Below are 12,265 nucleotides of genomic sequence, written 5' to 3'. Positions count from 1 at the left end.
CATTAAGAAGTAAATACCATCAATCATTAAAGAAGTAATTACCATCAATCATTAAAGAAGTAAATACCATCAATCATTAAGAAGTAAATACCATCAATCATTAAAGAAGTAATTACCATCAATCGTTAAAGAAGTAAATACCATCAATCATTAAGAAGTAATTACCATCAATCATTAAGAAGTAATTACCATCAATCATTAAGAAGTAAATACCATCAATCATTAAGAAGTAAATACCATCAATCATTAAGAAGTAAATACCATCAATCATTAAGAAGTAATTACCATCAATCATTAAGAAGTAAATACCATCAATCATTAAGAAGTAAATACCATCAATCATTAAAGAAGTAAATACCATCAATCATTAAGATGCAGTCAATGATTTTAACCATCTTTCTTTGTTTCAGGTAAAGGCTCCTGCATGAACAAATCAGTTCAAAGAGAACCGCACACTTATGACCAGCCAGTAGCAGTAGCAGAATCACACTACGACTATTATAATTATTCTTATTATAAAAGTGTCCAGACTTCAAAATAAAGATCGTTGTTCTGTCTACACTTAGATATCTGTTAATGAAATATTGTGTCAAATTATTTTTAATAAAGTAACAAAAATATTCTGATGCTGCTAATCCAAAAGGATATAAGCAATTAGAACTGCGTGACAGACAGACGCTTATACGCATATATATCTAGACACACAAAATACACGCACACATTACATCTCAATTCTCGAAATGCTATAAAATTGCGATGTCTATTGAAATCATGAAGATAACATATAAAATATCCTTTTCAGACCTAGCGATTGTTTAACGAGGGTTTCATGTGGCCAGCACAACGACTAACCGCCTTTACTTTCCCAAGCTAATGTCAGGTACCAATTAGAGTTGGGTGGACTCAGGGGCGTTATAAAAATCCTGAAGTTTAAAATCCAGTCTTCACCGAGGTTCGAACACAACGCCACTCACTTAGGAAGCCAATCGCTTTACCACTAAGAAAGTCCCATCGTTTCACAGTCATTACACATTCGGTTCAAGGTTTGTACATACTTATTTCTATATGAGAAGGAATATGTTACATAAAGTATGAAGTCAAATTTCATTGTTATGCTGTTATAGATTTTATCCCGTTACCAGAAAGAGGCTCTAAAATCAAATATAATTTTCCTTTTTCCTTAGAATTAATTCAAATGATGTCTTCTGCTTGAGTATAATTGATGCCTCTATAGAACGGCGACACAAAGGCTCGTGAAAACCATGATTTGAAATGTACGCAGTGATTAATTGCGATTGAATGTTTAACCCTCTACAACTTAATTTGCACAACAATAATAATATTACATTCGAATAATCATATCAGAACCGCGACAGGCTCTGTGAGACTAGGTCAAAGTGCCTGGAAATGGGCGACGTCAGTCAATTTAGGCAAGAACTGAACACTACAAGAACTCATGTATTCTTTACTCTGTCTAATTGTATCAGAGCTACTCGAGAAAACGATCAAGAAGTTTAGAGTAGAAACTCCATTAAATTTCTATGTGTCTTGTTTTTAATGTAATTGCTTGTTTTAATTGACACAAAATAGAGCAGTGAGATTCATAACAAACGAATATTCACATTTGACTAGAGTAACACCTTTAGTAAAATCACTCAATTTAGAAAGCCTTCAGGACAGAAGGCTCAAAAGTAAAGTAGCAATCATACATAAAACACTGAACCATAATCTTCAAATACAAAAACAAAATTTAATAAAATACTCAGAAAGACACAAAGATAAAGGCACATTCCTCATCCCATATGCTAGGACAAATTTGTACAAATACTCCTTCTTCCCTAGTGCTATTAGAGCATGGAATGGGTTGCCTGAGCTAGCCAGGAAAACCTGTGACTTGGCAGAATTTAAGTCATTGGTTAATATGCATGACTGAATGCATGACGCGTAGGACGTAACAATCTTCTTTTTTGAAGTAACGTCTGTATTATATAAGCTAAGATAAGATAAGATAAGAAAAAGAGAGGTCTTTGATGTCTGCCTGATCGTATTGATAGTCCCGGGGTCTAACTTTGACCGACGCCGTTCTGCGGGAGGTTTGGGGCTAAGATGTAACAATCTTCTAAATGCTAAAATTACATCCGAAATATGTCAAACAAACTGTCAATGACTGACCCCCCCCCCTCCTCTCTCTCTCTTAGTATTTAAATTAACTTGTCTAAATGTCACAGTGACATTCGAAACATTCTTGGCTAATCGAAATTTTTTTTTTCACGTAGTAATTGGTCAACGTCTCAAATGTACTTGAGTAGCCACAAAGAGATTTCGTTTTCGCCCTACTTTAAACTTGGTCCTCTTGACCTAGTGGGCACAGACCGTGACACCTGTACTCGTTCGTCAAGCCATAATAGCTTCTTTTGTAGAGACCTCCTCCATTCTATAGAATGTGTTCCAGTTTGATTATTATATAACCGGGAACATAAAATAACTGTGATTTATTGTACAGTAGAGATACTGGGGGTACAAACAGCTCACCATGTCAGGACGTCATATGCTTTTCAAAGCCTTTTTCGTGAGTAAGTAATACATATAAGATAAGATGTAAGTGGTACTTTGTTTAATTTTAAGTGATTAAAGTTTCTGGTTAGCTAACATTATGATTTTAATGTATATGGTCTATAAGTGTAAAGAATATATTTTAAAAAAAATTGTTTTCTACTTTTAAGTCCTTTTTAATATGTTTTTTTCTCTGATTATTTTCTTCTTTTTAGTCTTAAACTTTTGAAATCATATGAGACAACTAATGTATATAAACTGCATTAGTATGAGATAATTACAATGTTAATTTAGTTCAATTTATGTAGTACGAAAAATCTGTTGTAAAACTGGTAATTAAGACAATGCTAATTATTAAATCCCTTACAAACTTTTATTTAGAATAGATTTAAATGCATGCATTTGTACGTAATCTTTGAATCCTTTCATTAACATCCAATCCCTGATATAATCTTTGCAATTAGCATTGAATAATTTGATTAGACTCTAGCCATCCAACAATCCTGCCGAGTTGACCGTAGTATTGTTATATATTTTATTTATCCAATGCTTCATTATAACCTCCACTATATTGTGCATCGAAAGCCTGTTACTATGTTTCTCTCAATTGTGCCAAAGTGTAGGCAAAACATTCTGAAATCTCTTTTAGAAACAACTGATTCTGCATTCTTTAATCAGTGCATTTTTGTAAAATGAAATTGATGTCACAAAGTGCTGACTAAGTCAACGTTAAGTAACCAATTTATTACTAATGTATAGTGTAACCAAAGTGATGTGTGGTTCAAACCGCTTTGGCTTGGCTTGGCTACTTATCAAGGGGGCTTGGCTACTTATAAAGGAACTTGAATACATATCAAGAGGGATTGGCTAGCTGGCAAGGGGCTTGCTTGGCTACCTATCAAGCATGCAAGGGGGCTTATCTACTTATTAGGAGGGCTTGGCTGCCTATCAAGCATGCAAGGGGGCTTATCTACTTATTAGGAGGGCTTGGCTGCATATAAAGGGGATGTGACTACATATCATAGGAGCTTGGCTAACTATCATTGGGCTAGGCTACATCTCAAGGGGGAAGGCTTGGCTACGTATCAAGGGGGCTTGACTATCAATGTGGGGGGGGGGGGGGGCTTGGCGACCTATACAGTAGGTTCGAGTTCGACACCCGACTAGAGCAGAGTTGTGTTTAATGAGCTCCAAACACCAGCACGGAAAACCTTCTCCCAGATACCCACTCTTCCCCCCCCCCCGGTCCACAAAAGAGATGTTACCTGAGCATGCTATAAGCCTGAAAATCGCCCCATATAAAAGCTATTACATAAAAACAAGTCTCAAGTGGGTGTTCTTACTCAAGTCGTTCTATCTGATGTTCAATAATAAAAAAGTGTTATTTACGAAATAAACGAAGCGAAACATGTCCCAGCCAGACATCATATTACAGCGTCACGTTAAAGAATGCCTCATCTGGCTCGAGACTTGACAAGGAAGAAGGAAGTATTATTACTATATAGACACACAGCTATAATGCTGCTGAGATGCCGTTAAAACTTTGAGTATTCGGAAACCTCAAACTAATAAAATAAATCATTTACTGCGTAGCAGTTTTGTTGAATTCAATTTATTTGTTGGCTGTTGTTAACTAGCCAGTCTTAACAACTTTATAAATTACTAACATTTTAAAAAATCTATTCTTACAATTTTAAAGCCTGATCAGGGAATTTTATAAATAATAACAAAGCTTAAATTAACTTAAAACAAACAGAATATAAAAACATGCTTTTAAAACAATGCTCGAAAGGGAAAGCTCGCAAAATCACTGTCATTTCATTAAATGGTTCCCGATCATTTCCGGTCATTTCATCCCTGGTCACTTCATCACTGGTCACTTCAACCTCTGGTTACTTCATCCCCTGGTCATTTCATCTGCTTGTCATTTTATCCTCTAATCCATTAAATAATAATTGTAAAAGGTATGAAATTAACATATTTCATATATTTATTTTGATTTACATGACAACAAGAATTAACATTAATAAATAAGAATAGAATATAATGTCATTAAAAATATATTAAGAATAACATCTATATATAGAGAGCTAATGTAAAAATTGTTTTTGCGTGTTAATTGAAATCCATAAGATCCATTGACTCGTATTTGTGTACATCATTTGTAATATCTTGGCCAGTGTTGCGTGTTTCTTGAAGTCAGAGTTTATTAGAATACATAAAAGTTTATCTCGGGGTTTGAAATGACACGCTCCTATTCAAGAAAGAACGATTGACAAATAAAGTGAAAGATTTGCCGTCAGGAGATAAGTTATCAGCGGCAAGATTATAAGTATTCTAGTCGTTCTCATCTCTCCAAAGATTTCCACTACTTCCACCAAACCTTGGACTTTGATGATAAATTATGAGCGCAGAGCAGCATGCCCAAAAGTATTCTAATGGTGGGGCCTACTCCTATCTCTCAAAAGATTGTACATACTTCCACCGTACATTGGCCTTTGATCATTACATCATGCACAGGATAATATTGACATCCCAACAACAAACAGAAACAATATAACTAAATACAAACCGTATGTTATTTCATTTCTCAACAAGTATGAAGATAGTAGGAGGTACACTATAAACACTATAATAACATGCCAAAATATCAAAAAGTATTCTAAATAAACATATGTATATATTAGATGATATGAGGGCTTAGAGACAAAGTCTTAACAGCAGAATTACATAATGAATAAGAAAAAAATATTTAATTGGGGATGAAATGACAGAGGGTGAAATGACCGGCGATGAAGTGACCGGAGATCAAATGACCAGTCATCCTTTAAATAGTTTTAGATGTATCTCCACTTTTTAAATTAAACTAAATTAATTAATTACCACTAAATAATAATTAATTGTTTAATTTTGATTGATTCGTGTATTGTCTTCGACCATGAATAATTATGCAAAGTTTCAATTTAATCCGAGAATGAAAAGTGGATATCCACCAAGACAGACAGACAAACGGAGTAAGTTCACATAAACTTTGTTAAAAAATGGTTCCCATGTCTCCCCATACATGTGCATTTAATTTTCTTTTAATTTCATTGGTAAAATCTAGTATGCTATACAATGCTAAGCGAGTTATGGTGACATTTCTTGTGGGATATGGGTGAAGAGGGTATTGCGGTGAATACTTTCGCTTTGCCTTAAGGCGCTGATCCAACAGAGCTCGATTCGGGAATTGAACCCAAGCCCCAAAGATTGGTAGTCAAGAGGTTAAAGTCACTCTGCCACACATCTCTATTTTATTTTGATGATTACACTGAGACTTCAGGTAAAAAAACAACAGTTACAATATTTTTTTTATTAGTTTAAACAAATATTTTTTGATGGGATAACGAATTGTAAATATTGATCGAGTTTCTTTTGAACTGAAGACTCTAAACGATATTAGCGATCTGTTTATGCTCATCTCACGCGGCTCTCTGTAACAGGGTATTTGCATTAAGTTCAAAGAGCATTAAATGTTTTGTTACAAAGCTTATATCAGCTCAATGTCTGTTTGTCTGATAAAAACTTTCAATACGCTTTCCCCCACACATATTCTGGGATCAAGTTGAAACTTTGAACAATTATTCATTCGCGAAGAAAATACACGAATAAAACATGAACCATTTTGTCAATTAATCACAGTTAGTTAATTAGTTTGTTTGTTAATTGTTCAGTAGTTAGAGATACGAGGCGCGGTGGCCGAGCGGTTCGAATCCTGGTAAAGACTGGGATTTTTAATTTCGGGATCTTCGGGCGCCTCTGAGTCCACCCAACTCTATATGGGTACCTGACATTAGTTTGGGAAAAGTAAAGGCGGTTGGTCGCTGTGCTGGCCACAAGACACCATCGTAAACAGTAGGCAACTGAATCAGAGGACCTTTACATCATCTGCCCTATAGACCAAAAGGTCTGAAAGGGGAACTTTACTTTACTATTTAGAGATATGACTAAATATTTAGGGTTTGTACACTTTATTTATCGCACTCCCATTTTCGAATCAATTTGAAACTTTAAACAATAATTCATTGTATCTAACAAAACACGAATCAATTTTAAAAAAAAAACAACAACTAACCAATAACTCATCTGAATATTGGTAATTAATTATTTTGTTTAATATCAAAAAAGTGAAATAACTTATACATTACTGATAGATATAAATGTAAATGTGGAGTTCTTATCCTAGGTAAAATATTATTTATATTTTGCTTTTAATTCATGTTAAACACTGTTCTTTATTTCCTTGCTTCTATTTCAGTAACGTTAAGTCTGCAAGTGAGTTCTCTTTTCGTGACAACAGCCTGGTTGAATGATGTCGCGGGGACGACTGCAACATTACAATGTAACTGGACTGCCTCGGCTGATGAGACACCAACCACACTATTCTTTTCACCAACCAACACTACATTCCCTTTTTATTTTACTTGTGGTGTTAATAGTGACCCACCGTACATATGTAATAGAAGTGAATCTACTCTGGATAGACAGAGTACCATTTCCTCTCTGCCAGGATCTGTTTCCATGGTGATTATGAACACGCAATGTTCAGATGAAGAGACATCCTATTTTTGTTTAGTCACCAATTCGAATAAGCCACCAGCGGTATCACAATCTCAGCTCACAGTAAAAGGTAACTTTTGGTAGATAAAATTTTATTACATTTCTTTAAAAAAAAAAAAAATCCACTGTTTGTGTTCAAAATCGAAATACAAATTACACATAAAAAAATACTTTAAAAAAAAAAAAGACAATACGACCTTTATAAAACTTATAGAGCGATCTTTTTTTTTCTTAATAACTAAGAAATGTTAAATTTAAAAAAAATGTAATATTTACCCCCCCCCCCCACTCCGAAAGAATTCTGGTTACAATACTTGACAATATTCTAGACCACTGACATATATATAGTACTCTAGACTGGACATGGAGACTTTTTAATATATATATATAGCACCATCTCGTCGGCCAGTCAGGCAAAACTCTAGTTTGGCTAATCTAATGTTTCAAATTAAAAAAATTACCAGGTGGCCGAGCCTCGCTAAGATGAATAATTTTTTTGTAAGAAATTCATTTTGGAAATATTGTTGTAATTACGAAAATGAACGATCGGGTAAAGACTATCAATCTGAAGAGTATCTTTTTCGTTCTGTCAGTTCTCAATGTAATTGTACAAGGCGATTAGAATAGAAAGTCTCTTAAGTCCCCCCCCCCCCCCCCAACAGTATAAAACACCTCAGTTCACGTTGTAACGAAGACTTTGGAGAGGGTACGCGTTGGACCTCATTAACTGTGCTGATTTTTCAAATAACCATTTATTATGTTCTGTTAATCAATTAAAGTATAGGGGGGGGGAGCGAAAGATACTCAGCGTTACAAAAATAATAAACCGGGTGTACATAGGTCAAAAGTTTGGGGAAAAATGGTCTATGACATGCGGTCGTCTCCCATGAGGGATGATTGCCCGACCCAGTTATTTTTATGTTCCTCATATGTGACATTGAAATGTCATTGCGTGACGTGCTCAAATGTCATTACTTCTCTAAACCTTATTGGACGTTTTGTTTTTCAGTTCCTCCAACATCTCCAACATTAAGTAACCTACACCTAAATGTCACAGAATACTCAAACATCACAGCCACATGTACAGCTGTTGTGGGTTATCCTAATGCTGGAAGAATCATTTGGAGAGTTTATCAGAATGAGGAGATAGTTGATCTGCCTTTCAAAACTGTGAACACTGTGGACAATGGTGCATTTAAAAAGCATATATTATGATGTCTGTCTGGTACACATGTTTTACAAGTTATTTCCCTTGCTTCCCATACTGAAATGAAGTTAAAACTTTGCACAATTATTATCTCCCCTTAGATTGTTACACCATATTGTCTACGACTCTAAACAAGGCCCATCTCCGCTAGCTTATTGCATTCTATTCTATATAGTCTATACTTAAAAATATATTAAGAAGTTAGAACTAATTGATTAACTAACTGGTCTTACAAGACAATACATGAATACATGATTTTAAAAAAAGGAATTATTTAATTAATAAGTGGGAATAATTAATTTGTATTTCTATAGAAAAGGGAGATAAATCTTTCAAAATTACGATATCTGTCAATTGTGCGGTTCTTTTCATTTTTTTTTGGCACTGGTTACGGACTGATTATTCGGATGACAAATAAAAGAAAGTCGATTTCCACCTATGTGAAAGGAGAAACAGAACTAGAGATTTGTTCGATCCGTTCGAGCGTCCACGTCAGTCCAGCAGTCAGAAACTTGGTGCTCGGTGTGGGTTGTCCGGTCATGAAAGTGTCTGGGAAACGGTGGAAGGGTCTTCTCTGTGAGTGGAAGGCATTCATGGTGGTTTGTGAAGGTAATCATTCAACCAGAGTAGAGCCACATGGACCTTGACAAGGTGGCAGTGGTGCTAGAGAAGAAAGAGGCGGCGATAGTGAACCTTGTATACAACATCTGAAAAACCAAGACTGCTATCTAAGTTTCGGTAAGGGGGGGGGGCGGTGGCTGAGTGGTTAAGCGTTTCTAAACTGGTGGTCCTGGGTTCTAATCTCGGTGAAGACTGGGATTTTGATTTTCTGGAATTTTCAGGGCGCCCCTGAGTCCACCAAACTGTAATGGATACCTGGGTCTAGTTTGGAAAAGCAAAGGCGGTTTGTCGTTGTGCTAACAACATGACACCCTGCTCGTTAACCGTTGGCCATAGAAAATGATGACCTTTACATCATGTGTCCTATATATCGCAGGTTAGATCTGATCACCTGTAAATAAACAGTCATCGTCTTTAACCATAACCATTAATCTTATTCAAATATCAGCAGATAATGATGGTCAGAGTGTGCATCATAGGTATATGAAAAGGCCTTGATAATTTATGTAAAATTATTAACTTTCTCAAGTTAACTTGATTACAATGTGAATGTTTTTTTTTAAATATATTTGTGTACCGCGTAATATGCGAAACTTAACCACAAGGTTTCCTTCCAGTTTGTATAACTCCATTTTTTTATTTTATTGCTATGAACTTCATAAAAGTATTAAATTAAATTATAACATCTTTGTTTTTTTCATCTAGTCCCACAACCAGGAGATGACAAATGCACAGTCCGTATACAAAGTTCAGTAGCTCTAAATGTAGACAGATACGATCAGAATATTTCTCTGGCATGTTTTGTAACCAATCCAGATTTTAAACCTACAGCACCAAAGACTTGTACTAACCCAGAGGCAGATTTGTGTGCACAAACGGACAGTTTAATAGTAACTTGTAAGTATTTTTGAAGCACTATATACTAAACTTAACTAAACTATATACTAAACCTTACATCTGTCAACTAATTTTATTATTGGTGAGCTGAAAAGAATTCGGCATAACAGAAAAATTCGTCCAGATTTTATGACAACTTTACAGTCAGTCTAGTTGCTGCATTAAAACATAAGAAGGAACAACTGAGTTTTTAGCATCGAGACAGGTGTGAGACAGGGGTGCATCTTATCTCCCTTCCTTTTTCTCCTAGCCATCGACTACATAATGAGGAGAGCAATGGACCCCACTGCCTTTGGTATTCCATGGCGTGAACAAAACCGAATGACAGATTTGGATGTTGCTGATGACGTTGCACTACTCGGGGTTACAAATAAATGCATTCAAGAAATGACGGAGAGCCTAGACAGAGAGGCACCCAAAACTGGCTTCCGCATTAACTTGGATAAGACTAAAATTATGCGAGTGGGATATAAGGCAAAGGGTTTCCCCCGTCAGACTTGGCGAGTCAAAGCTTGAAGAGCTGGACAAGTTCACGTACCTTGGCAGCATCATAACAAATGATGAGGATGCCTACCATGATGTAGCGTGCCGAATAGGAAAGGCAGGGAGCATTTTCCAAAAGCTGCAGCCTATTTGGACTAGCCAAGCCATTGGACTCGAGAGAAAAATACACCTTCTCAACGCAATCGTCATCCCAACAGCAACATATGCATGTGAGACATGGAAGTCATCTGTCAAAATTGTAAAAAGACTAAATGTGGCTCAACAGAGATGGCTGAGACGGATTTTGGGAGTCAGTTACACAGATCGTGTCTCAAACAAGGAAACCCTATGCCGAACTGGGAGTCAAACACATAGTGAGATTGTGACAGAGCGTCGCATGAGGTTTGAGGGACATGTTCTACGTCAAAATGAGCTACGCATACCAAGTGTTGCGACGACATGGAGGCCAATACGAGGAAAGCGCATGGACGATCTCAGAACAGTGGATACCAGGTGTGAGGAGGCCTCAGACATTGCCAATGACAGATTTCTATGGAGACAGCTTTCCGCCCAATGCGCCGAACGGCGGGAAGGACCTAAGTCTAAGTAAGTAAGAGCTGAACAATAACAGTCTCTTTATAATATAATAATAATTTGTTACGACTTTATAAAGACATTTAAACATTTCGGGTTAAAGGTATTTCCAATAACATGGGAAAATAAGATCAGTAGAATTATGATCGAGAATTATTATTATTGTACTTGTCTTTTAAAAACATACCATAAGGATCAAATTTTTATGTTTAAATAACACACTTTTGTTTTCTAAAATAAATATCGTATTTTCTTATCTTATAAATTACGGACGTTCCTTCTTTAACAAGCTAATTACGTTCTACGTATATTTCCATGTATCCAATGTATTTGTGCATGTTAATACAGTTAATTAGAGACTTCAACTCTGCTAAGTCAATGGTTATCCTAGCAGGCTACCCTTTACATGCTCTAATGGCACTGGTTTAGTAAAAGGAAATTCAAAATGTAGAACTATTATTTAATTTTAGGAATGTGTTATTGATCTACTGCACATTTAAGTAGTAAAACTACCAGATACATGATATACGAATTTATTTTTCAGTAGGCCTAATTAGTTTTTTATTCAAAATTTCCAAAAATGTTTTTTTTAGTTTTTTTTTAGTAGTTTCAATATATTTATTAAACACTTTTACAATACAACTCCAACTTCTACAAACTTTCTACTATTGGTTCTAAAAGCTCTCACTTCCTCACTATACATTCTAGCTTTACTTTCAGTCTCAAAATTCTAACTCTCTCTACAAGCTCAAAGCTCTAACGAACTAGCCCTAACAAAATCAGGCCTTAAAGTCTTCTTTGCCCCACACTTAACTTTGCACCTGTACCTGTTCTAACATAAGTTTTAGTATATACCTGTTTGTGTCATTTCAGATGAATTCCCCGAGGGTGCAATCGATTCAGGCAGCTATTCCTATATATGTAAGTTCACAGAAGAACATAGAAACATAATGATATAGAAACGTTCGTATTTGTACATAATTTTAGTATATGCCTGTTTGTGTCATTTCAGATCAAGTCCCAGAAGAAGTAATGGATTCAGGCAGCGATTCTGATATAAGTAAGATGACAGAAGAAAATTGAGGCTGTATAGTGATGTACTATTAATGAAATGCTGCTTGACCAATATTTAGATAAAGAACGTTTGGACTACGAAACCTTAAAGCGTGTGAAAACATGTCTGTCCAATTGCTTGGTTGGTTACTTGAGGCAGGGTTTAACTTCCTCTCACCTAATTAACAATACCAATGTTGATTTAGCTCCCTTTAAACTAAATTAATTTTTGGATTTATAAAAATAATTTGTGTTTAT

The 12,265-nt window shown here is 35.5% G+C and overlaps 1 protein-coding gene across 1 annotated transcript; it reads left to right on the top strand.

Moving 5' to 3' along the window:
- The first annotated feature begins 2,490 nt into the window (after window positions 1-2,490).
- Window positions 2,491-9,891, top strand: LOC129922902 (uncharacterized). The gene is made up of 4 exons (XM_056011095.1): window positions 2,491-2,573; window positions 6,851-7,222; window positions 8,162-8,341; window positions 9,686-9,891. Exons 1-4 carry the CDS (start codon window positions 2,534-2,536, stop codon window positions 9,889-9,891), a joined length of 798 nt encoding a protein of 265 aa, XP_055867070.1. The 5' UTR covers window positions 2,491-2,533.
- The last annotated feature ends 2,374 nt before the right edge of the window (window positions 9,892-12,265 follow it).

This window comes from Biomphalaria glabrata, chromosome 14, assembly GCF_947242115.1.
Source record: "Biomphalaria glabrata chromosome 14, xgBioGlab47.1, whole genome shotgun sequence".
Taxonomy (NCBI): domain Eukaryota; kingdom Metazoa; phylum Mollusca; class Gastropoda; family Planorbidae; genus Biomphalaria; species Biomphalaria glabrata.
Note: the sequence above shows the minus strand (reverse complement) of the source record. Positions and strands in the feature narration are given on the sequence as shown.

Bases quoted from the DNA above. Each gene is read 5' to 3' on its own strand.
- LOC129922902 (XM_056011095.1), top strand. From the start codon at position 2,534: ATGTCAGGACGTCATATGCTTTTCAAAGCCTTTTTCGTGA. The intron at 2,574-6,850 runs GTAAGTAATACA...CTTCTATTTCAG, and splicing joins TTTCAAAGCCTTTTTCGTGA to TAACGTTAAGTCTGCAAGTG. The intron at 8,342-9,685 runs GTGCATTTAAAA...TTTTTCATCTAG, and splicing joins TGTGAACACTGTGGACAATG to TCCCACAACCAGGAGATGAC.